General features: G+C 44.3%; 1 protein-coding gene across 1 annotated transcript in view; it reads left to right on the top strand.

The window, feature by feature from the left end:
• Sema2a (Semaphorin 2a) overlaps positions 1-26,928 on the top strand; it is a 298,531-nt gene that overhangs the window by 224,633 nt on the left and 46,970 nt on the right. The window contains exon 3 of the mRNA XM_078192888.1: positions 2,065-2,116. Coding sequence (XP_078049014.1) covers positions 2,065-2,116 — 52 coding nt within the window. The remainder of the gene's footprint in view (positions 1-2,064; positions 2,117-26,928) is intronic.

The raw sequence follows: 26,928 nt of genomic DNA, 5'->3' as shown, positions 1-26,928 counted from the left end.
AGCGACGTGGAAAAACAAATCCGTACTTTGGAATCCAGCCGCGTCGAGTTAGTTCTCGCTCTGGAGAACTTTTCCGGGGGGCTGAGCAGGTGGCCGGGCCTAGGTGGGTGGCGGCGCGAGGGGCTTTGTACGTGCGAGCACGTCGTGCTGGGGGGTCGCGCCTCGGCAAGAAAAAAAATGTTGTACGAAAGCAATTTGCGGGGGTGATCGATGGCGGCGGGGACGCGACCGTAAAGTCATCCTGTTTTCGATTTAAAAAAAACCGCCCAGTCAGCTCCAAAATGATTGCCTCTTTCTACGATTCCGCCGGAAATTCTACGCTCACGTTCCTGCCTTCTCGGCGAACCACCCATTGTTTCTCGCGTTTATCGTTCTCCGATACTGTGCCCGATTATTCCCGGAATACGCGATCTCTGCGCCCGAAACGCGCGCGCGCGCCCCATTTTTCTTTTACACTTTTTCACCGGTACCTGTTGAAGATCCCCAAGATACGGCTATACTGCCGATCTTTATGCAAAATAAAAGTTGATAGTACGAAGTAGTGTATTTGAGTTGGTATTGCTTATAAAGGGTCAATTTGACGTCACGTTACAACCAGCGATGTTTAAATAGTGGTCATCGTTTCGAGGTGGAATAAAGACATACTTTTTCTTTCGGTGGTCTTAATTTTGAAATGGTGTCACGAAATTCTTTGACTCGCCTAACGTCTTCAACATTTTTTAATTTGCTTACCGGCATTTTTAAGAAACGCACATATTCGCGGGGCAAATATATATGAAACACGTGTTTGCAATTATATACGCAAATTGAAAATGATAATCTTGACATTGTAAACAGTTTTCTATAAAAAATGAATAAAAAACTGTTATAAGAAGCAGTTTAAAAAATAAAAATTGTCAAATATAAATCACTCGATAAAAGGTATGACATCTGCCGCATCTGCACACAATAACGAAAACACTTTGTGCAAATCTCTCTCTCTCTCTCTCTCTCTCTCTCAGTCTTCACAAAAATGTCGATTGCACAACATACACCTCGCATCTTTATCGTCTGGGCACTCTCCCTGATGACTTTCAAGGTCGTCGTCATCATTATCTCTTCCACAACAGAATCCCGAACATCATCTTCTGAATCTCGTAACTGTGGTCTCCGTTTCGAAGTACTTTGCTTCTTAGTCCTTTGCAATCGAAGCCATTGTAACTCAAAATAATTTTTCTGGCCTACAATATTTTCATTTTATATAATCTGATGCACTTTGTATGTATGAAATTGATTTTGTGACTCATGCAACTTTTAACAGTATTTTAAATACAAACATATTTGATGATGTTATAATTATAATGGTACTTTAGGGTCGTCACTCAAAGGCGAAGGATTAATAATGATCTTTTGAAAGTTTCGATATGTTTATTATTGCAATCATCTGTGCCACGAAATTTTCATTTATTTTATTATCGTTACCTTATTCTCATACCAATTATCACGCAGTGACTATTTTTTGCCTCATACTTAAAATAAGATCGTGATCAATGCGCTGCTTGGACGAAAAAAAATGTTTGCATTCGAACGGATTTTCACGTAAGACGGACCACGTTCGCTGAATCATCCGGTACGCCTTATTCGACGGATAATCTCGAACGAGACGTAGGATCGTGCCTCGAAGTGGGAAATCCTAATAAAAGCAGACAGGCGGCACGGAAACGAGGAAAGTCCGCGCGTTCCGCGTCGGGAAAGAGAGCCTGAGAGGCGAGCGAGAAGGGTGTGGGGGGGGATAAAGATTCTCTTCCCCTTCGATGCTCATAGAAATTCCGTGGCGTTTGCTAGCAGTTGCCGGGACCCGGGGACTCCGGGACCAGAACGCCGCGCCGTAAGCAAAGTGCCACGCTCGTACGGCGCCATACATAACCGGTGGGTAGATAAGGCAGGGTCGAGTCAGCCGGTGTAATGTATCTCCCCGACGTACGGAATGAAAATTTACATCTCGAGCTTTCGGCTATCCCCGCGTTTAATGCGAATTGTTGCCGCATACGGGATCCTAACCCTATCGCTTTCTTTCTGTTACAGGGACAAGGTGTTCAGGCTAAATCTGAGCAACATCAATCACTCCAACTGCGAGGTGAGTACTTTTCGTCTACCATTAATATTTATTTCGTTCTTAAAAAACTGTCGCAGCATTGTTACTGTAACACTAAACAAATGAAATCAAAAGTCAATTTATTTGACGTATATGACAACTGTTTTTCATTCAGGTGATTTGACGATTTCACTAATGATATTAGGTTGGTGCATATGAAATGTCGGATGTTTACGTAAATATATAAAACTGTATATCTTTTTTCAAAAGCTGTTGATTTAATCAAAATATTCCCCGTTTGCTTTACTACACCCTTATCAACAAGATATCAATACAGAAATGCCTGTCTTAAACAAATTCTGATCTTTCGAATTAATAAACTCTGATATGGAATATTTCAGAGTGTCTTCATTTATATACTATTTAGCCCGCAAAAGCTCGGGCAGATATTGAGCAGTTTTAGGACAGTGTTGTCATTATACGTTGTTCGGCTGAAGAATGTGACAGCGACCTGTCATAAATAATGTCGGGATTAAGAGAAATAGAACGAACACCAGCATGAGAAACGTAAACACTTGAGTTTTTCTTCTCTGACTTATTCTTTCGACGCAAAAACATATTAAAAAATATATAAAATATATTATTCGTCTTATTATAAGACATGGTCAATGAATAGACGGTGTAATTCAGAATCAACAATGATTCAACACATCCCCATTTCTCATGATTTAAATAAGTAGAGAATAACTGAACAGTTAACAGATAATTCGGATAACAAAATAGTCATTTAGATGCAGCGCCGGATTGAATCCGGATTACGTATACATTGCTTTTCGTTGCGAAACGTGTCCAAATATTGGAGAATCCAAACATGCCAAGTACGGATATCTTACGTTTCACCTATCCGTGTTTGTTACAAATGCATAGAATCCGCAGTCTGACTATGAATAATTCTTCATGCCCGGCTTAACTATGCATCCTAGAAGAGAGAAACATTTACAGTCGTATCACTAGACAATGAGTTGGTCAAGCACGAGACCGTAAAAACAATTAACCCTTTAGACTCCAGGCCATTTTAAGCCTAGATTTAAAGTAGCTATATTAACCAGCTGCATTTCCAGTTTATATAACTCAGTACAATTTATGAATATGAAATTGAGTCTAGTAATTCATAAATATGTTACGCTTTTAACAATCTTTTAAATAGAAGAGTCTTCAATAATGGCAAAATTATTTTGAAAATGATATAACGATTTTCATTGGTGCCTCAGAGGCGCCACTCGCGTGCTAAAGGTTAATGGTTTTGGAAATGTTCCAAGGTATAAAAAAGCACAATACTACAGGGTGAAAAGAAGCAAAACTATTATGAAAATATGTACTAACATGCAATAAGTATATAGGAGTTTTATCAGCTTTTACATTCATCTTTCTGAACCTATTTTTCATTATATTGATTTCGATATCACAGATGAGTTTGTTAATGTTCCTTTCCTATCTGAGCGTTGATTTGATCCTAAGTATGTACTTGAAATCGATATTCTTCTCACAAGTGTGTGGTATCCAAAAAGCGGCAATTGGCGGATAAATCACCGATCGAGATTCGAAGCCCGGTGACAGAGAGCTTCCACAATGATTTTGCGAGAGTTCTTCCATCCGAGCGGGTCTCGCATCGGCAGCGTTCCGAAACCGCCTTCTGTCGCAGAATCACGCTTCGATTAGCATCAAACGTCGCGTAACATTTGACCTCTCCCCGGATCCTACGGGGAAACGCGGTCGTAGCCGTAAATCCGAGAGCCTTCTTCGCACAGTTCCCTATGAAACTGTCAATCACGTCGCTGGAAACGTCGTCGCGTCATCGCGACAGCTGACGACTCCCTTTCTCTTTCTCTCTCGCTTCTGCCACGATCCCGGCGGATCGCTAAGCGATCCATTGTGAAGAAACGGTGCGTGGCCCGATTTCCACCACGCACTCTTTCATCCGCCGGCTTTTCTTCCGCTCCGAACACGCGCGTATCCGTCTGCGCCGCCGCCGTATCGAACAATCCGCGTCGGAGGCTTAATGCACGCCGCGGCCGCTGGAAATGGATTCGCGCGTTGGAAATTCCGTGACATTTCGCGAGGCCTTTTCAGGAAGCCGGCCTTTTTTTTCGGACGCCCGTGCAACGAACGAGAATTTCGGCATTTAAAGGCAATCTCTGCTGTCTGAGGCGCTGCGTCGCCGAGGGTGCAACCCTTTCTTTTTCGTTTTGTTTCGGGTTCCCTCGTTTTTTTCGGGTAGGCTTTGAGGTACGGCAAGTCGAACCGTCTGGGGCGTTTGGTCCTTTTATGACGATAATTGGACCGCGGATGATGCGCGTCCGCGACGGATCTCAGGGTAAAGTGCTGGCTCGATTCGTGCATTGTTCTCCGTACGTGCTACAAGTACGACGAAGATTTAAAAACGTCGAAGAGTTAACGTTCGCTTTATAATCGCGAGATTCTGACGATATTTGAGAATATGTTTCCCGATTATACGATGCGCGAAGCCTTACGAATAAATTTCAGATTTGATGCGCTGCATTTGATAGCTCGTAAATTGATACCGGAATGTATTTAGAATTATTTAGCGTGTCGCTGCAGTCTGCTCGAAACGGGAGCATCGCGAGCGGTTTTCGGTGGGAAATATTTGTATCGATTATGCGTTTAATCCGGCGTTGACCTCTTTTGTTATCCGATTCCGGCGATCGGTTTCCATCGGGAACGTCGGGTCCATCGGTCTTGTTAAATTTTTCGCACGCACAGGTGGGCATCCCCCATTCGGAGGCGCAAGGCATGGCCTAACGGCGCTCGTTTTCACCGAATACGGGGCCCCGGGTTCGTTCGCTCAGATTGAATTGGAATTGCTTTGTCGAAGCCGACGTCGGTGTCGGCGATGTTAGCCAGCCCCGGTGGTCAACTGCAGCTCGATTGTTGGGTCTGTCGGGAAAGGAAAATTGCTTTTTAACCCTCTCGAACGGTCGCAAGGCTCGACGAGATGGCCGGCGCCGAACGCCACTTCCGTTCGGTCCGTTGCAATGGTTTTTACCGAAGACCGAAATCCGATCCCCCCCGCGACGCGACCCTCTCGATCCTTTTGTCTCCTCTCTCTCTCTCTCTCCCTCTCTCTCTTCTTCCTATCGTTGCTCGAAACGCCTCCGATCGGAATTGCTATTAACCTTCATTCCGCCACTTCTTTCCGTCGTCTTCGTTTCTGCCGCTCCTTTTGTCCGCGGATCCGGCCCCCCCCCCCCCCCCCCCCCCAGGCTCGATAATGGGTTATCTCGGACGGCCAACGAGCCCGACTTTCGATTTGTAGCTCGAATTGCCCCGCGATATTGCTATCAATACTAGCAGTTCACCTGCTGCCACGTAATTGTTACGCCTTTCACGTTTACGGCGTTTTAACTCTGAACGTTAGAGTTCTTTAATTCACAAATAGAAGGATTGCAGAAATAAATATTTGTCTGTTGCAACGCGGGCAGACAATTTTTATTTCGCGTTTGTAATTTTACATCTTTTACTTCGAAGTTGTTACATTTTTTAACGCGAGCTTACCTTAGGCTTTGTAATACAAATTAGGAGAGGTCTGCATATATAATAAATATTCTGTAAATTCTATATAATCTATATTCTGTTAATTTTATATAATATATATTCTATATATGATATACAATATATTATATAAAGTATATACTCTGTAATTTAAAGCATATGTTTCCCATTTAATAAATGATAATAATAGTACTAATAATAATAAATTGAGTCTCGTCAATTTCATAAAGCAACACTTATAAAGCAATTAACCCCTTACGTTACGACTTTTTCCAGAATTGAGTTCATTATCACAATTTCGACATTAACAATTTACTTGATGAAAGAAGAAGAGTTTTGTCTCCCGCTTGCCTTCATTTACTGTCATTCTCAGATTTTAGTGACAGAAGATTCAAATTTTGTTTCGATTTAATAGACACGATTTGCAGTCATATTTATTAGATTATATACGGAATGTTCGTCACGAATCTGACTCGTTGTTCTAGTGCAAGGGTTAATGATGCATCCACAGGAAATTATTCAGTCAAATAATTTTTTTAAACATATAGTATAACTCGCTAAAAATCTTAATAAGTACATCTCTGTTAATTTTATATAATAAGGAAAGAACTCGGAAAATTATTTACAAAAATTGTTAGTTACATAAAAAGTTAGTATACTTCTCAACTAAGAACCTTAAAGTTTAACGATTAAACTTTCTCACTATGCACAACTCATCGCTTTGGTCTATTAATTGAAAAAAACTCGTGGGTTACACAGACTGTGAACGGACGCGTTTCATCATCGTTACGATTTCCAAGCCAAACAATCCCACTTCCGGTCATCCGTATTAAATTCGCGCGGGTTCGAATTAGAATTTTAATTCGCCGCTGGAACCACGATATTTTCCAATCCGTTTTTAAACCGAAAAAACTCGCGGACCGTCAAAAAGACTATACTATACGCCATCGACATACTGGCCGCCGTCGAACTGTCGTCCATCACGCGATTCGTTTTTACGGTTTCGGGCGTCGAGTTCCGTCGTCGTTGATTTTTCCGCAATCGGGTATCGAGAGCCCCCGGTGCCTCGTGTCGGAATATTACGAACTAAATCACGTCAAAAATGTTCAAACACGGGAATGATTCCCGCCAAATGATCGACGAGGTTTCCCCGGTGATGAAAACTTCACCGAGGAGACCGGAAAATACAGTCGTTTGACGAACGTCGGAGAACACTGTTCGTCTTTTCACACTTTCCGCTCGCAGAGCAATTTTAAATTTCACGCGAACTAAATTGTTATTTATCGCATCTTGTTAGCATGCCGATTTTATAAACGTATAATAAAAATAGTTGGACGACGTTTAAAACAATGAGAGTATTAAAGAAATTCGGGCATGTATTATTCTCATCTCACAGAAATTATTTAACAGAGAAAGAACTTCTCTATGACCCCTGTTTGTTGCAATTCATGACGTCGCGAGTTTTATTTTTCATAAACATCCGCATTATAGTCCTCGATAAAAATTAGAACACAGAGCGTACTGATCGAAGAACGTGAAATCTCTTCCATATTTCGCGAAAGGGTGGATTCGTTTTTCGCACATCTGTTCCAGTCTGAACAGTTTTAAATCGCGTATAAACGAAAGAATTATTAATTTCGTCATCGTTAAAAATTCAAGTTGAATTTGTTCCATGTATCGCGAGAGAGGAAACGCCGGCAGCGAATAATGAAGTGGAGAGCTCGAAACAACGAGAAATATTTTAAATCCGAAGCAACGCGGACGCCGTAACAGTGCCACGTGGCACACGTTATTAAATTGCAAGTGGTACACAGCCAATAAATTGTAAAGAGAGAGTTACACTCGAACGGAACGGATCCGCTGGCAAACATTTTCTAGCGTCGGTTCCGCAAATCGCTCGACCGTCGAACCAAAACGAAGACAGACAGCGGCGAGTCACGCGAAGTCCGAAACAAGAGATAAAGAACAGAGAGGGAGATAGACCGGGAAAAAGTGCGGGAAGAGAGAGGAGAGAGAGAGGAGAGAGAGGGAGGGAGGCAGGGGTATAAAAATCGAGGGAAAAAGCACAATTTTCGAGGTATCGGCCGTGCATCGAAAGAGTAGCTTTTCACGTATCTTTACCTTCCACAGTCCATTGAAATCGGCCATTGAATCCCGGGCCGGGATTCCCCAGGGGGAAAGTTTCGACGCGAGAGCGAAAGGAAATAAAAAAGGAGGATCGAAAAACGAGTCTTTCCCGATGCCGACTCTATGGTCAGGCACAAAGAACGCTGAAACGACGCTCTCTACGCCATAGACGGCGGGGTGGAAAACGACAATTCGAAAATGCAATTATTCGGCCAGCGTATCGTTGGCCGTGCCACCTGTCGCGAAACCGAAAACCACCCCGTGCACCGGAGGGCTTGTAAAAAGAGAGGAGAGAGAGACGGGCCGTGGCAAAAGGGAGATATCCCCGCAACTCTGTGTTCTCCCTCTATCTCTATCTCTCTCGCTCTCTCTCTCGCTCTCTCTCGCTCTCTCTCTCTCGCTCTCTCTCGCTCTCCCTCTCTCTCGCTCTCTCCCAGGCTCCGCGGCCAGATGCGACGATTGTGACGACACGGAAAAATAATTTAAAAGCGGAGAACAACGCCATCGCTGCGGACGAGCCGGAGCCGGGGCTAGAGAAAAGGGGGTATGCTCGTGTTTCGCTCTTTCTATCCCGCGCCCGGAGCTGACCGGACCCGCTCCAAAATGTATCGGGTTTCGCGCGAAGCCTTTTTTCTTTAATTATCATCGGCCGCGCGCGGGACAGCCAACGGTAAATTGAGGCGTGAACGAAATTCGCGTGTCGCGTTTCTTCCTCGCCGGGGAGTGCTATGAAATTTTCGCGTGCCGATGTCGATGCCCGGCTCCAGAGCGACGACGTGTTATGGTTTTCGCGAATCCTCCTCTATGCGTTCTACACAGAAATTCCAGCGTGTTTTACGTGAACTGCTGCATTTGATTCTCGGAAGGACAATGACGGCGGAGATGCACCGGAGTTGGTAGCATTAAATTGGCCATTTATTTTCCATAGCAGAGGAAACGACAAATCAGTTTGTTTTGGCTCGGTCGATGCGATCTTGCGCAAACCTCGAGGACCTCGCGAAGATAACATTGGGCTAACTACGCGGCCTCGAGATATTGGAAAGTTTGTTTTTATAAGTAATTGACCTACTCGTCTCTTGCTTCTTTATTTTTTGGAATAAGATAAGGTAGTTTAATGTAGTCTTTCAACTATCTTGACCAACATTTTCTGATATCTTGTATAATAACATAACTGACCTGCAAACGTCAAGAGATTTTACGAAACGAGGTCTATTTTTATTAATACAATTATGCTACATCAATCAGTATATAATACCTTCAATTGCTATTCATTTTTGCGACTTCTATCGCGGTTCAGCTTCTTTCAAAAGGCCTTCTTCAAAAATCTCAGATGGTTTATCATTAGTCTATCATCATTAGTGTACATAGTTGTATTTACTGCGTTTGTGGTACTAAATATATCATGTCTTCTTTCAAAATTTGATAAAGATGACAAATATCAAAGAGGGGAAATAAATTCTCCAAATATCAGGCTGTGTTACGATTTCAAATAGTGACATTCATAAGCATCATACTAGATTTGCAGTTGAAATGGCTTCGAGTACAAAGGGTTAAGAAGCTTATTTTCTCGTGAAATTCTCTTTTGCTCTAATTTATTCTACAGAGTCGTGAACAACACTATAATTACATAGTACATAGAAAAATCGTAACGGTTGCAAATCGTTCTGAATACGATTGAATAACATGGTAAGGATATATGTTAAGGTATACTGATATAAAGAGGTGGAGACTATGGAACGTAGAAGGACGCTAAAAACAAAGCGACGTACGAGGTCCGTCTTCTTAGGTTGCAGGCGGTTTTTGCTTGCCAGTTTGCCGGCGTGGAACGACCCCCTCCTCACGGACGCACGGGGAACACCCCTTGGGGGTTTGTAAGGGGGGGATGGACGGCTCTGCGGCCTGGCTGATCCTGCGCTAACGTTTTACGGCTACGTTACCACGCCACCACCGCGAGTAAAATCGAAATCCCATTCCCGTTAATTCTCCACGGAATCGAACTCTGCGGTGGCAACACCAGGCCTCGCAATGGGATTTCATTGTAACTGGCGCGGTACCCGGCGTGCACCGGGCCCCCGGACAACTTTCGCGAATTTTTCACGGTCCCGAGGAAACGCGGTAACTAGTCCCTGCTTCTCTCTCTCTCTCTCCCTCTCTCTTTCGCTCTCTCTCTCTCCCTCTCTCTTTCGTTCTCTCTCTACGCGCGTGTCGCTTCTCCTCGAGTGCAAAAGCACTGCAACTCCGCCTTTCGACCGAAGGTGAACGCAGCAGCTTTGGTTTCCCTGCTTTCCATGGAAACTCCATAGCGGAGCCGCTAAAACGACGCCTCGCAACCGGGTGTCCCGTGGCGCGGCTGGCCGACCGTTTCCCGATGCAACATTTGCATTTATTAACGACGGGATTGCAACCGTGCGGAGAATCGGAACTGTTCGATCTTTCTTCTAAATGTCGGATTTTAATGCAGCGAAATCTGTTGGCTGCAAGTTTTCGGTGTTCGCTGTCTTCTTCACTGTAACGCGCGGACCTCGTAGAACCCATGACGTTTTTAGTTCGCTGCACCTTATATTGTTACGTATTGACTTGTTTTAGTCTGGTGTTAAGCCTTTCAAAGCCTTGTTCTTATTTTTGATTGGAACCAACTGGTGTGCAACAGGAAGCATGAACGTTCTTAACTTGCAAGAGATTGGGAAAATTGAAACGATTTGTTGGATTCGTTTCAATAAAATACGGACATTCTGATATAGTGGTGAGCGCATTTTTTGTCCATAAATTTGACATTAACAATAGAACTACCAAGGCAGTAAAAATGATTGGTTTCTGTTTGGTCAAGCATACATGATAAAAATTGTACGAAATTTACATAGATCCAATTTTATCATAGCTATAAAACCGTGTACGGTGGCTACATTAAGGGCCCAGTAATTCTAGTGTCAAATCGTAGTGGAAAATCCTCGCTAAGCATTCAACGAGCCTATTCGCCAAGAATCTGTAACAAAATCGTTCGAATTGGCTCGGCGATGAAGAACAGCCGGTTCGCCGGCCATTTTCGTAATGAAGTATCGGCGCGGTACCGAATTGCCTGTAAAAGGGAACAGTTGCCATTTCCATTAATTCCGTCGATTTAAATCGACCGGTCGGAGGCGAGAACGGACCTCGGGGATACGTACACAGTCTTATTCCATCTATCTCGCAGTCGGATCGATTCGATAGCATCGCCGGGGCACGGCTTGGGCTCGCAGTGTCCTGCGACGCGTGTCACGCAACGGTGTGCATTTCTCTGTCCCCGCGCGCGAGACAATGGCCCCATGCTAATCCCGCGTCTGCATTACAATTTCATAAGGGGAAGAAAAGTTTCGAGTCCCGTACGTCAGCCCTGAGGGACTACAGGGGCCATCTCTCCTCCCCTCCTCCGCACCTCCGGACGTTCCGCGCGAGTTATAGTACGTGGTTTGAATAGACGTGCGGGGTTTCACCGGGGCTCGTACATGTTGCAGAACCTTTGGCGCCGCTCTCGCAAAAACACGTGGCACAAATCATTCCGATCGAGGGAGCGCTCCTACGCGGAAAGTTCGAACTTTGTAAACTACGGAACGAATTAGAACGGTCACGAATCGATCAGGTCGTGGGGATTCGTCCGGGAGGGGTGAGCCGAGATTCGGTTATGGATAAATCATCGTGGTCACTGTCGTACGCCTAGGGAATCTTTACATTCTTTCCTATCGGAAGATCCACCGGACAATTTATGTTCCGCACTTTTCCGTCGCTTATTTCTAGACGGTAGTTGGTTTCTATCTTGAGCAATGTCCGGGGTGCACATTTTCGTGCGCAACAATTGTCCGTATCGATTTCAAAAAATAGAAACTGGATAGAACGTTTCATTTAATAATATTAATGGATTAAAATTGAAAGCGACTAACCCGTATTCCTTCATAAGAATAGCAACACTGAATATATTTAGACTTCTCGTTAAATTTGATCGTAATGTAAATGAATTTAATACATTTATCCAATCACTTCTTATGGAGGACACTTCGTGACTAGCAAAACGTCTAAATGGAAAATGATAAAATTACGACATTAATATTTTAAAGTTCCTCTAATGCTATCGTCTTTGTTATAAATACATGAAATCATTAGTTTAATAATTTAGATAATAAATGATATTAAATTGTTGCAACTTATTGAATACATTATACTTTTATTCAGTCGTTATTATATAAAAAAAACATTACACATTTGTATTACTATATGACAAATACATAATATTAAAAATATATTAATATGACGAATACACAATATTAAACATAAATAAATATGACACATTAATTCAAATTAAATCTTCATCACATTTCAACAGTATTACTCCAACAACTTGTGTCCACCTTCGAGAAATCCTTTTCTCTTGTAACAAAATAAAGCCGCGACACCATAAAATCTCAATCCGCAGATTTCGCTTGCCCGTAACAAAGCTGTCCCCTTCCCCTTGAATAGAAACAGAGACAGATCTCGCAGGAATCTCGCGCACGAAGCATAAACCGTGCAGCAAACTTCCGGAAAACATGGTGGTCCGGCAAAAAGCAAGAATCAATATCGCTTACCTTTCCCGGGGCAGAAAAACGCCGTAACTCAGAGTCTCCTGTATCCGGATCATCAACCCGGGCGACTCGCGTCGAGCCATAAAATCAAACAAACCAGTTTCCATCCTTTATCCGAGGTTGGCCTTTCGAGGGTTGCAGGGAAGACAAAAGGGGGGGGGGGCGGTGTGGGAGGCAAATCGGGCAAGGATTCCGGGGTTGACGATAAAGAGGATCGATCGATATGCGGGCCGATCGGGCTGCTTGATGAAGAAAGATCGTCCGTCGTTGATTTGGAACGGAGGGCCGCGCTGCTCGGCCAGTGTTGCTTCTTCGGGTGAAGTGCAGGACCGGCAGCCAGGGAGAAGGGTAGTTCGCGGAGAGTGTGGAAGGGTGGAGGTCGAATAAGAAGGAAAGAGAAAGAGAGAGAGAGGGGAGGTAAGCTCAAGTGGTTTCAGCGGGCCGGAGAAAATCGGAATCTATAAAACACCGGTACGTCCAATAAAACAACGTCCAATCCGGAACGAGATCAAGATCCACGATACCGTCGGATACACCGCCCACGCCTTCGAGTAACCGCATCGCATCAGCCGGAACTCCAGCGACGACTGCAACTCCAGTAGATTGGACGCGGTGGCGGTTTTACGTTTACATGACGGCAGTAAAGTATTAAGAAACCCTCCGTGGGATTTACACGGCTGTAAAGCCGCGGATGAGATACCGCTGAGCCTGCTTTCAGTTTGCTGATGCTGCGGCTGAAACAGAGATAGAGAGAGAGGGAGAGAGAGAGAGGGCCGTGTTGCCTTGGCCCGATCTCGGCCCGAACTCGGCCCGCAACGGCCAGATCCGATTCGGCTCGGCCATCTGGATATTTATGCGTCTTTTCCACCGGCCGAGCGCCGTAATAATTAGACCCTCGGAATTATTTCGATCGCCCCGCTTCTGTGATTTGTGCCCAACACACGCTGGCGAACCTGCGAAATTGTTTTATCGGACCGCCCGGCCAATTATTGCGACACTACGACGCGACACCGTGGACCGCGCACTCTCGCTTTTAATCCCGTTTATTATTTATCGCGGCCGCCGCGCCGAGCCGGGGGGAATTATTACGTGGCCGCGCTTTTGTCGCCCGCTGAACTCGCCGCGGCAAAAATTCTGTGCGACGTTCGCTGTTTAGCACTTTGGTTGACAAGAAAGAAATTCTGATTTTATTTGCAATTATTAAGGCTGCAAATTAATTACCTAGTCGAAATTATTTCACGTTTTTTAGAACAAGAGAAACGATTTTGTTGGAAATTTTCTAGCCAATGGTAAGAATATATTCACCTCCATTTTATAAATCTCTGAACATCGTACAAGGAGATAGATCATTTGCAATTCGTAAATCAATAAAGTTCAACATAGTAACAGTTATTGCAAAGAATCGCTCATGTTCCTCATTTAAATTGGAGTAGTAAAATGAAAAAAGGCGAGGAAATCTGCAGAGCGATTTAATACGCGAGCTCAGATTTCGCTTCGACCACGAGATATTGGCCGAAATCGATTAAGAAGAAGGCATGGGTTTTTCCTTTTGGAAATCTACGGAACGAGATGCGCGATATTTAATACGTTCGCTGAGAAAGTGGTGCGACGGCAGTTTGGGGAAGATAACGTCCATTCCGCGGGCTGGAGTACCGCGGTGACCTAGAAAAATGCGGTTCTAAAAGCGCAACGGCTAGGGAATACGGACGATGATTAAAAACTCCTCGTTTCGGTTCTTTTCTATTTTCTTTTGCCCTTATTACGATGTGGGGCCAACCGTGTGCCCGACGCAAAAATTGAGAGGTCTTGGACGCCGAGATCTTCTTCACTTTTTATCCGCCGTACCCGTTTCGCGTCTTTCGACGACAAGGGGCAAACAGAAGGTCGGCATGAAAAGAGTTACAGAAATACAAGGATCTTGAGGATCTTCAGCCAAACGAGCATGAAAGAGTGTGCTTTATAAATTAACATCCAAGCGGCGACCCCAAATTCAAAGACCATCGCGGTCCACTTCGCCGCGTTTATTATGCGAGTCGCCGAGACGCGTCCGACAATATTTATAAGTCGGCTTTGCTTTGCGAGCAATATTCTTTTAATAAATGTATAGATATCCTCTCCGTTTGAAGGTATTTCTACAGTTCTCTTTATTTTTACTCGCAACGTACAGCTGATACTTTCACGATTTCATACGATCCACGGATCAGCAAACTCTTAAATCACCGTCGAATTTTCTCGTTTCACGCGTTAGGGAAAAACACGCATCTTCGTTCCCACGTTCGTTTCGCCGAGGTTTTTCCGAAAATTCTACCGCGCCTCGGTGAAACACCGTGAAAAATATACATCGAGAAGATTGCTAGATAAAATCACGCATACCCGGTTCTGTGCTCCCGACGAAGACCCGTCGTTCGAGTATTAATATTTTCATTCGTGTTTTCTTCAACGGAAATATTTTCCAAACGAAAAACAGCGAGACGCGACGACAGAAGTTTGATCGTTCCGATGGAATAATTTTTGCCTCGGGCTGGCCTCGGGTCGTCAAAGTTTCATTCCGTTTGGGACGCAACTACGTTTCAGGATGGCGAGCGACCGTCTCCTGGCAAGCTCGACAATTTTGTATCACGAAATTTCGCAAGTCCAATAGATTACCAAGGGAGCCGTCGTTAAAGTAATCAATTCAGGATGGAAACGCGGGGATCCTTTTCACGAATTCCAGCCCCGAGTCTGGGAAGCGTAGGAAGATTGTCACCGCGCGCGGCGCGGCGCGAGGCCGGGATGGGGCTCGCTCACGAATGTGGGAGGCCGCCCGGCGCAGAAGAGCCTCATCAAACTGAAATTTCGCCGGGGTCTTATCCCAAATTCATCGTTGCAATAAACTCCGCGTTACAGCTTGTACACGACTACTGCCTACACCCCCGTCCCCCTCCGTCTCACGGTCTCGACGCGCAGTCGGAGAGAGGCTGAGGGATGTCGGGCGCGGGCGTGAGGGACAAGGGTGAGGGCGAAAGAAGAGGAGAGCGAAGGGCGGCGTTAGGGATAGAAATTCCGAAGGCAAAGCGCCGGTCTCGAAGTTATACAGAGTGGCCTCGGCGTGAAATGTATATTTAATGCCATCATTCTAGAAAGCAACGGACCGGCCCGTTTATATTTCAGTGCTCGCCAGAATTGTTTGCCGCTTCTCCTCCCCTGCTCCACTCGATACATCCACCGAAAAAAAAAATCCTACGAACGAACAAACTCTCCTAAGGCATATTTTAATTTACAGCGAGTGCTGAAAGTCGTGTTAATTTCCAGATTCCGCGGAATTAACCCTCGGAGTATTTTAACTATACAATTCATGATAATTTTAGTTATTCGCAGCTTTATTTCGACGATTTCATAAAAGTAATTTATTCAATTTAATTCACGTAAATTGAATAATTATGAGACTGCATTCCTGAGGTTAATTACGAACTGCTTGCATTTGTGTCTCATGGATGTATTTTTACTGTATTATAAAGGAATATGTGGTCTTTGTTGTATTTTTTAGGGTGTTCTGTACATTTTGCGTTCTATATAACGTGCATTGACGCGTTTTAATTTATCATCAAACTAATTGCTTGACTACGATGTATTATGAGTATATTTTACCATAATAGAATTTCTATTGTATTCTTGCTATTTATACTTTCATGAATACGAAATACGAATAACTTCCTTCAAGTGTCAGAAAATCGTTATCATCGATTTACTAAAATTAGTCAAGGGAAACAGAAATTTATATTTAACTTTTACTTCTTCTCATCGATGCAAAGAATCTCGACGCCGCATAAAAATACACGGTCGTACATACACACACTGAGAGTCGTGATTGAAATAGTGCATATTTTATGCATTTGAATTCGAATCTACATATGTCCTGCTAAACGAGGAGTACAATTTCCCAATCAATTTTATTTATTCAAAACAAGACTTTAAATATTATTCCAGATTGGACATTGATGACCTAGAGAGGGTCTATTGATCATTTTGCGCGATAATATTTAGTCCGGCCGATCGCCGGTTCGGAAAACTGCTCTACTTCGTCGTTAGCGGATAAAATCGTGCGGCGCTCCCCCTCGGGCTCATTGCTATAGTAGACGATAAATTTTAATACAGTTTAATATTGACTAACAGTGGCCCGGTGTACGGTTTCAGTGTCGCCTGGCCACGGGGACGCCACGCCGGGATATTACTTTAAAGTACTTTCCGCGGACCCGGGTCTCGTTTCTTTTACTTTTCCGCGCGCGCGCGCGTGTGTGTGTGGGCGCGCGCGAGCGGAGGCGCGACGGTGTTCCGGCAAACTTGTAAATAAATGGATTACGATGGCGCACGAGTGCTCCGCGAGTCCACCGGCGGGTAACGCAGTTTTAAATCCCGTTCCACGGATAATCACGGCGGAGCTCGCAGGAGCAACGGGGCTGTACTGCGGAAAGAGAAAAGACAAACAAAATTCCGCGCGCGGAAGTTGCGATGAAAAATTCTCACGGTTCCCTACGCGGAATCCTCCTTATCTCGGCACGCTACTCTACTTTTTTCCTTCTCTCTCTCTCTCTCTCTCTCTCCCTCGCTCTCTTTTTCTCTCTTTCCTCCGTGCCGACCGAACGAACGAACTTGTTTACACTTCCCATTTCCCTGATTTTTCGTTGCCGCCTGCCGCGACTTCCCTTCTCCCACCGCCTCGTCGAAATGAATTCGTTCGGGGGCTCTCTTAACGGCCGACTTTCCAGCCCCCTAACAGCCACGCAATAGTTATAAATCGATGCCAAAGTTTCGCGCCGGCCCGCGTTCTTCGCGCTCATTACGTTTCCGATTCTCCTTCGTTTCCGAATCAACCTTCTCTATACCGACCGCGCGATTCTCAAACATCGAACCTGAGCAGCAATTTTTATTAAGATCTGTTAAGTATGTCAAGACTTGTTATGATGTGGCGAGGTGTAGGATATTATGAGAGCAATTACTTTAACGAGTGTAGACTGTTCCGTTCATATGTGGATAAATAGGTTGCTCGAATTCTGCGTAAAATTAGTAGATGTCGGAAATCGAGATGTTAAAAGCGTTGAATGTGCAGGGTAAGTGCTGATTCTACGTCAAAAAATAAGCAAAATAAATAAGTGCTGATTCTACGTCAAAAACTAAGTAAAATGGAATAAGTGATAATTCTACTTCAAGAAATAAGTAAAATAAATAAGCGATGTTTCTACTTCAAAAAATAAGTAAAATAAACGAGTGCTGATTCTACAACAAAGAATAAGTAAAACAAATAAAATAAGAAAAAGTAAAGAAAATAAATTGAGAAGAAAATGAAGAAAAGAGACTTTGTTATCGAGAAAATTGAGTTAAAAGATATCGAAAGTTCGCGTGGTTTGTCGATAGTATGGCGGGAGGTGGAATCGATATGTTATGATCAGATGCAATATTCGATTTCTGTTCCGTAGTATTATTTTCCCGATCAAATTTTTCTTGAATACAGAGCATGAAATGAAAAGAATTTATTTAACATTTTCGATTTGCTGTAATATAATAAAAGACAGGAAAATAAAAAATCTTTTATCTGCAATCTGTCGTCCTAAGTCTATTATTATTTCCTTTAAGCTTTCTATGTTAAGTCTCTGACAAATTTTGGAATTTTATTTGTATTTTCTGTAAAAAAATGCTAACAATGACTTTTCTAGGCGAGTTCGCTCGTCGATATCGCCACCGCAAATACTGAGCGAAAAAATCCTCGCGGTTGGATAAGTCAAGCGAAGTTTCAAGTACCGCGGTCGAATAAACCGATTAGAAGGTGACGGCTGTAACTTGTCCAGCTTCTGTGACCCCTCGAGCTTTTGTCTCCAATGTCCGCGTAAGCGAAAAACCTCGTTTCCCACGGAATTGTCTCGGTCTCATCGTTCGCGTTAGAAAGTAAATCAATCGGTGGTGTCATCGATTGGCTTACAATTACTGCAGTCACTTTGTCACCGTGCTCATTGAACAATCTCTTTGCACCGTTTCTATTATACCGTGTATCTTAAGACACAGTTCATCCAGTTTATTAAATTAAACCAAACAGTAGTTGATAATTAAAATTTCGCAGAGAGAAGCAGCGGACTGTATACGACTCTAAGAGATCCTCAGCAAAATCTCCCCGATGTACATAGTACCGTTCAAGATGGTCTCGTTCCAGCCGGTTTCCTCGAAGTCAGCGACCGCAGTGTTTATTCTTGAGCTCGTGTCGCGACGCCGCTGCGATCCCATCGCTACTTAGCAGCTTAACTTTTTAATTACCACCGTGCTCTAGTTTATTGTCGCTTTATTTCCTGTTCTCTCACCTCCAAGCTCTGTCCCGCTGCATGCTTAGCCGCGTCGCTCGCGGACTTTAATTATGTCGTAGCGTAACCGTTTCGTTTCTCAGAGCTTCGTCTCTGCAGCTTTTTCATACAGTCGATGTTTAATTATATTTTAACCATTTCATTGTATTGTAGAGTTTAATTATATTGTACAGCTTAATTATATTGAACTGCTCAACAACTTGATTTTACAAGCAACGGTACACTTTTCTTCTTAGCTCCTCGTCCGACTTCCCAGCAGTAATGACACGTTATTTGCCTGAAGTTGATGCCAGAATACACTGTACATTATGTCGAGGTTGATTGAAATAGAATGAATCGGATATAACGTGTGAGTGAGAGAGGAAAGGTAGTGTGCCACAGAGTATTATCACTAGACTGTGAATCTTTATGTACCATAAAAATTGCCTATATTAATTGTACAAAATAAGAGTTTAGGAGAAATTTATATCTCATTTTAATATTTTCAACATATTAAAGATAGTGTGACCCCCGTTTCGTGTATTTCGTTCACCCCTCTTTGCTATGAATGCATAAAATCCACAGTCTAATTATAAGGGTTAAACGGAAAGGGAGACGTTGCTTTTCGCAACAATTGTAAAATCAAAAATATGATACCGGTCAGTTTGACCGGCACGGCAGGTATCTCGTTAAGAGATTTAGCGTTCCCCGTACGAGTGCCGTACATCCCATCGTTCCTGAGCAGCTAACCTTTTAATTACTAGCGCGCTCTCATTTATTGTCGCTTTGTCCCCGGTCCTCTCACCTGCGTGCTCTGTCTCGTCGGCTGTTTAGCTCGCGCCTTTCTCCCGACCGGCTCTCTCTCTCTCTCTCTCTCTCACCGGTTTTTCGAAGGTCTAACACAGCAACGGGGTGCCTGGGCTAAAACCGGTGGCCACTCGAGCCGCGCTAACGAGCCTCGAATCGGCCGGAAGGCGCGACTCGTCGTGCGCACAAACAGGCCGCCGCCGTGTACACGGAGCACCCCAGGAGCCGGGGAAACTACGAAAAAAAAGGGAAAAAAGGAATGAGAATGCGAAAAGGGAGAAGGATCGGCGCGAAACGAGCCTCGAGTACCCTCTCCGCGCGAATTTATGGCGAAAGTGTTCAAATAGCCATACAGCCCCGGCGACGTTGCGCCACCCGGCCTCCCCCTCCTCCTCCTCCTCCTCCTCCTCCTCCTCCTCGTCCTCGTCGTCGTCGACGTCGCGCAAAATGCTGCTGCTCACCCGCTGCCAGACTACGGCATTAAGCCCGCGGAACGGGACGGAAAAAAGACGCGAACGACACCCGACATGCTCGACCGCCTGCCGAACCGTGATAATCCGCGATTGTTTCGACGCCACTCGACAGAGTCGAATGCCCTTTGTGCTAAACTCATTCTCGCGCCGCGATTGTCTCGCGCGGTATCGATCCTCCCGCGAGTCTACCACGCTTATGATACATGCCGTTCCTTCATTTGGGGGTCCGTCCCGTGTTCCACGGTCTCGGCAAAACGTGGCTTACAGCTTTCGATTCGACAGTCTCCTGTTAATGACATTCCCACGTCTCTGCGACACTTTTGTTCTAAACGCTGATTATAAGGTCGATTGAATTTTTTCATGGAAGAGTAGAGTGACAATTCGAAATGCAATCTTTGCCATTTCATTATTCAGAGTTCAGGCTTCGAGGAAACATTTATCTTATACCAATTAGAAATGAATTGGCTGGGACCGAATGACGTTACAGTCAATTTTAATTATTGGTAAATCTGAACAGGAATATTCTCGTATTTACGGGTGCATTGACATTTTAAAAAAGTGCATAAAAGTATTGAGGTTCTTGGAAAACGAAACAGACATTTTAAAGTGGAATTTTTACCATTTTGATTCCTTAGGATATAGACTTTAGGGAAATATTCTTTTTTTATATGAATAAATACTTTGGAGTAGTTGATAATAATGTTATGTATAGGTACTTTGTTGCTTACAAAAAGTACATAAAAATATATAATTTCGATTGTGTAACTTATCGCTACGTTTTACAAAAGATATCACTGTCCAGTAAATAAGTAGATCGAATCTGATTCGTGCCTCGAGCAGGCAAGATTGGACGGCAGAACTTCCCCCCGGCAACTTTTACGCTCTAACTCGACCAAAATAAAAAAAGAATTTCCCGCAAGAACAACCGTAGCAGGGACGAACAGATTTCTGCGATTCCTCTGTTCCATATTCGAGCGAATCAGAAAATTCTGGCGGCGGTAACTTTTCCTTCCAACGCCGCGCTCCTTCTTCGTTTCAAGTTAAACTCGATTGACGGGGGGTGGGGTGGGGGGGGACCCGGGTTCTCTCCTTAGTTCTCTATTCGTCGCCCCACGTCACCGTCACAATTCACCGGCGACACGGTCACGAGTAATTTGCCGAGATACATCGCGCGAACAAGTTCGTCACACGGCGAATCCGATCGATAATTTCTTATCATCGCGCCGGGGCCCGCGAACTCCCGAGAAGCGTTCGGGAACTTTGGTCGTTACGGATTTCTTCTATCTCATTGACTTTCTGTAATTGATACGAACATCTTCGGGGGGGTCGGATTGTCTCCTTGCTCTACGGGGTCGTGCGAGGTCGACCGTGCTACGGACAGTGGGTGGAGAGTGCGAGGATTGGGATTACGAATCGGAAATGAAAGAATTTCTGCTTTGATGATTTGTAAGAGACAAGATTTTCTTTCTATGCGTAACAGTCTGTCGTCACTGAAATGTATATTTTTATGCAAAGTAGAAATGTTCTACATTTTACAAGAAAGTTAGTTCGTTTCTCGATCATTTTAATTGACCAAAAATAATATTTTGGCATTTTTAATATCGTTTAATCTTTGTACGAAATGAAAATTGTTTGTGCCAGTTATTCGCATCATGGTTATACGATCTCTTTTAATTATTTTAATGGACTGATAATAATTATTTTATATATACATTGATCTCATCATCATGCTGAAATCTTCTCAACTTTTAAAGAATTATTTCACCTAGTAATTAGTACAGGTTTATTTAAATAGTATTTAAAATTGGAACTTGTTTCACTCGTTTTAAATCGGAATAAAATTCTTCTCTGATTAGTATTTAAACATTAAACTACAGATTGACGTGCAATAAATATCAAATTTCATTCTCGTGATGGACCTGTGAAAAAAATCCTGATTACCGAGACTTCGTTTTAGATATTATCTTTAAAATTATATAATAACCTGATAGTACTAATAACCGGACATTTCGCTATTGTTTAATATGTGGTGATCCTTCTTCGGTATTAAGGATACTACCAGCAGAAATATTCAGACCCGTTGCAAAAGTATCCTGTTCGATTCGTTCGGATCATAAAGGTGCTCTGAAAAAGATCTCGCCCTACATTCGAAGATTTTCCTGGCGCAGCAGGATTCCCACGACAGTCCCTAATCGGATGATCTCGTATATTATTCAGGGATCAAGGGTCTGATCGATGATGGCTACATCGGTATGCATTGGGGTTGACTTTCGGAAAGCTCTCCGCGGGCTGGTCTTTTTCATCGGGCGTCGTTTTTGTCCCGGCGCGGCGTAAGAAGTAAATCACAAAAATTGAAATCCGCGATATCGGATTGAAATCAATATTGAATGCAGATTGAATCCCGGGTTTTCGCTCCTTCCGCGCGTCCTCTCTTTCTCTTCCACTCTTTCCCTTTCTCTTCCACTCTTTCTCTCTCTCTTCCTCTTTTTTTCTCTCTCTCTCTCTCTTATCCCGTTTCTCTCTTCGACGTCCTGTCTCTCGAGCGCGCACACACACGCACAAGCGCGCACAGACAGGTCGGCCGCGAGAAGCTACGTATCCATTCTGTTTCTCCATTTTCCGGCGTACCTGCCGCGCTTCCTTTCCGTCTCGCTATCTACGACCGTGTCGGTGGCGCGAAAGGGCGCGCGCCGACGGTTCCATTAAGAAAAAGTGACTTACGGCGTCGATCGACAGCGAAAGGCACTTTTACCACCGTTGAAACCTGCGAACATTTTTATGCGTGACATCTCGGCGGCCGTACGCCGCGGCTCCGGGAACCGCGCGCAGATTCGTTTATGGGACACCGATACTTCCCTCGCGGGAAACCGAATCGACGGAATCAGATTGTTCCGGCAGGTCTCTCTCTCTCTCTCTCGGAATCTCGACGAAATTAGCTTTGACTATTGCCGGCTACCTGTTCCGTTCGCCACCGCGCTCGGATTTCTTGTTCTTCGCTGCCTTCGGTGTTCCTATATGCTCTCTGTTCCGCTCGTCTTTGAATCGCGACTGTTTAGTCAGAACTGTAATAGACCAGCTTCGTTTTAACGTGGCGTTGGTACGTTTCGTTGCTCGAAATCAATTGCGGCTTTTGGGGGCTGCTGTATTTCGGTCGGCTCGCGTACGCCAAGTGTGTTTAGTCTGCGTTCATTATTCAACATGACAGTTGAAATGTCGCAAATGTCGCTTTTGTCATTTAGCGTCTCGTTTAGTCTCTGTCATGAGCGACGTTTCTGTTTTCTGTGTTCATTTGGTTTGATAAACGATGGGGAGGAAGGTATTTCCGAGAACATTCTGATCTATTCATTTCGGGAAATTTGGCTGTTGCGAAGGTAATCTTGGTTCTCTTTTTTGTGGGCTTTCTGCTTGGAAAACCGAAATTACTATCGCACCGACCCAATACATATGTTTTCGCGAACTGATCATGCGAACCGAGTAACTTCGATGTATTACTTGTGACGTGAAGATATTGTTACATTATTTACTACGCATTACAATTATTAGTAGAGAAATGATATTATCGAACAACTAAAATTACTCTTAAATATTAAAGAATATTTTTTATTTGCTCGGAGCCCAGCAAACTAGTGATGACATATTAACCCTTTGCACTCGAGTGGCGACTCTGAGGCGCCATTAAAAATTGTGATACCCCGCTCTATAATTATTTTTAAAGATATCAGCAAAGCTCGAATTTAAAAAGTTAAAAATGTAACTGCTGTATGAATTATGAGACTCGGTTTCATACGCAAAGAACATATTTTGTTATACAAAATGGAAATATTACGAGTCAGAGAAATTGTTTTATATTTGTAGTTGAAATGTCTTCGAGTGCAAAGGGTTAAAACAGACAAGATCTGTATCTCAGAGCCTTGTATTCGATCCAACGTTCGACAGATCACCATAGAACCTCAAGACTTCCCTGAAGAATATTATTCTCATATGAAAAAATGAAATTCTTCAAATAACTAATTATTGAAACATTTCAACGCTCTATCGATTTTTGAGGAACAACAGATGGTGATCGTAGAGGACTTCGAGAAATTCGTGTATCTCGTAATCGCCGCGCCGCGATCAGGGGATTAAGAAAATCCTCGAGACGCTCAATATTTCAGGGGGCTCGTAAAATTGTGTTGTTCACTATTCAGGGAAGAAGGGAGCGAACTGGCGTACGGACGATACAAATAAACCATCGAGCGGCAGGAACGGGAAACGATCGGTAATTCAATTCCTCTCACGTAAAGAGTAACTGTCTCGAGTAAGGCACGTTTCTTTTTCCCCGATCCGAATGAATCATTCAACGATGGACCGCGTTTCGTTCGCGCGCCCTCTCTCCCCCCCTCCCGAAAAACGAGAACGGCGGGGGCAGCGCGGCGGGCGCTGCAATTCCGCGGAAAGTGAAATCGAACTGCATTCCTGGACAGGAGCCGCGTGAAATATTTACGCGATCATCGGCTCGATTTTGCCGAATAACCTTTTCAGAAACCGGAGAACAAGAAAACGGTAGATCAGTCTGCAGGGCGCGGCGCCGCGCGGCGGTCGGCACAATTTACCGTGCTGAATTATTAACGGGCGAAGACTACCGGTTTTCCCAGGGGTATCGACACCCCCTAACCTACGAAATTCGAGGTCCGTAATGGTACCTGGGAGCCGCGGTTAAAAATTCATCGGGCCGAGCCACCGCGACGCTTTTTATCTCATCAAATAGTAACGGGCGCCGCTGAACTGTTAGAAGATGGAATCGCTTTCTCTCTTCACGCCCGTTGCACGCTAATAATCTCCCCGTCCCTCCCCCCGTGAAGCACGAGCAACGTTCATTTTTTAAAGACGCGTTCTTGCCGCGAACAATATTTATTTATTTATTCTTGGAACTTCACCCTTAGCTCGAAAGTTTCAAAAATTTCCCGTCACGTTTCGCTATAGCTTTGGAATATAATTTTGCGTATCTTGTTTTCTGTATTTTACGGCAGCCACATACATTTTCGATCAATGGAGTTTATTTTAGAACGTCTGAAGCTGTCGATGAAATTGTTTTTCAAGAGATCTATGAAACTGGATATGTTATCGAGTTTATCGAGTATCGTGACAGACTTTTAGACGTGACAAGAGGAATATTTTTATGCAAATGAATGAGACAGAATTGAATAGATACCGGACTTGGTTGGAATGCGAGAAGAGCATGGTCGAGTAACGTCGAAAATCAGGAGTCCAAGGGGAAGGAAGGTTGCCGCGAGGGCGGTTCGTTCGAGCTGGTTCGATTGTTCGTCACCTCGAGGAGAGCCGAAGATTCCGGGACGGTTGCTCGATGGGTTTCTTGGCTCCGAATTGCGCGCGAACAGCGGAGTTTTCAGCCTGGCGACAGTCTCGCGGCTGCACCGATGATTAAACGTGCATCGCCGAGACAAGGATGACAAGGCGGAAAGGGGGCCGAAGGTGACTGGCTGAAACGGGAACGAAGGAGCAACGAGTTCGCGGTAGTTTAGCGAGACGGGATGACAAGCCACGGGTTGGCTCGGCTCGGCTCGGCTCGGCTCCGCGACATCATCGCCTCTCGCCCAGAAGCTTAATCAAGCCGGGCCGGATGCCGAAAGTCTAAAGCCACCCTCCGGTGCGCCCACCGGTGGATCGCAGACCTCTTGAATAGAGGAAGAAGAGGCGGACTGATCCGGAGGAGCATAAAGCATCGGGGGCTCATCCGAACTGGGACACGCCGCTGCCGGAGTAGTGATTACATGTGGACTCGAGTGTTTTCGGTGTTCGACCGCCGTGTGCCGACGACGCTCAAAGCTCTCACCTTTGCTACATAATCAAGCCGTCTTTCTTGCGCCCGGCTGCGCTCTCCGCCAGAGCCAACCCCTTCGCCTCGATTCACTCCTCGTAACGATTGCATCCGCCGACCATGATTACGCCGCCCTTCGGGAAAGGTTACCTCTTTCCTGATTGCGTATCATGACCCGGCGAACTTCGGTGCACCTTGCACCGGCCTCGAGAAAATCCCGATTGGAAGTCGATGCTTCCCGGCATGGTTCCTTTTCGATGATCTCGGATGCTCACTTTCGGAGCACAAAATTTTACCCTTCGGGGTCAAATCCAAAGCACCGACTCGAGACAACTAGCCACTATTTCCACCGAGAATTTCCTACTCCTACAATTAACCGCTTATCTTAACACTTTACCGAACGGTTATGCGACTGTAAAACTTTATATCATTGTAGGGTAATTGAATCTATCAACATTTACATATTTCCATAACATTACCGTTAAGCAATATATATTTTATTTTAATTTAATTTATCGCGAAAGATATCTAATATATTTATATAATTATATAATAATACGGAAACTTACAGTGACAAGATACATAGACAATAAATTATTAGTTGCCTTGGTAAAAAGCCGATTTATAGTCTACCGGTCGGTAAAGTGTTAATATATAACCAATCACGATGACAGGATCGAATTGAACGCAATCAGAATCGACGGAACACAACGTGAAGCGAAGATAGAACAACAAATACCATCGCTATCACTCTATCGCTATTAAAGTCAGGTACATCAAGCACTCTAACTTCATCTGACCGAGCCGTTGTTAATCTCCAACTTCGCCGACCTACGACCTCGCTACATTCGGCACACGAGTTTACGAGATCCGCGGAAGCAACATTAACCTTTCGCGGTCGAGTCCGACCTGACGTCAGATTTTCGAATTTCCGGGTGGCCTAGTCTTCCTCGTCGGTTCTGTTAACTCTTAATGCTCTCGGCGAAGGTAGAGAACGCCTTGGCTCTCCGGTCTTATGCGAATGGTGGAAATCCAACAGTCGTTCTTCGGGTATATATTTTCGCTGGAAAATATCGCGCCGCGACGGTCGGAGTCTTTTTTTCGTTATTTTCTTTTTTTATTAGAAGAATGCGTTATAAAAACCGGTAGAAAATGCCTGACC

This window comes from Augochlora pura, chromosome 2, assembly GCF_028453695.1.
Source record: "Augochlora pura isolate Apur16 chromosome 2, APUR_v2.2.1, whole genome shotgun sequence".
Taxonomy (NCBI): Eukaryota; Metazoa; Arthropoda; class Insecta; order Hymenoptera; family Halictidae; genus Augochlora; species Augochlora pura.
Note: the sequence above shows the minus strand (reverse complement) of the source record. Positions and strands in the feature narration are given on the sequence as shown.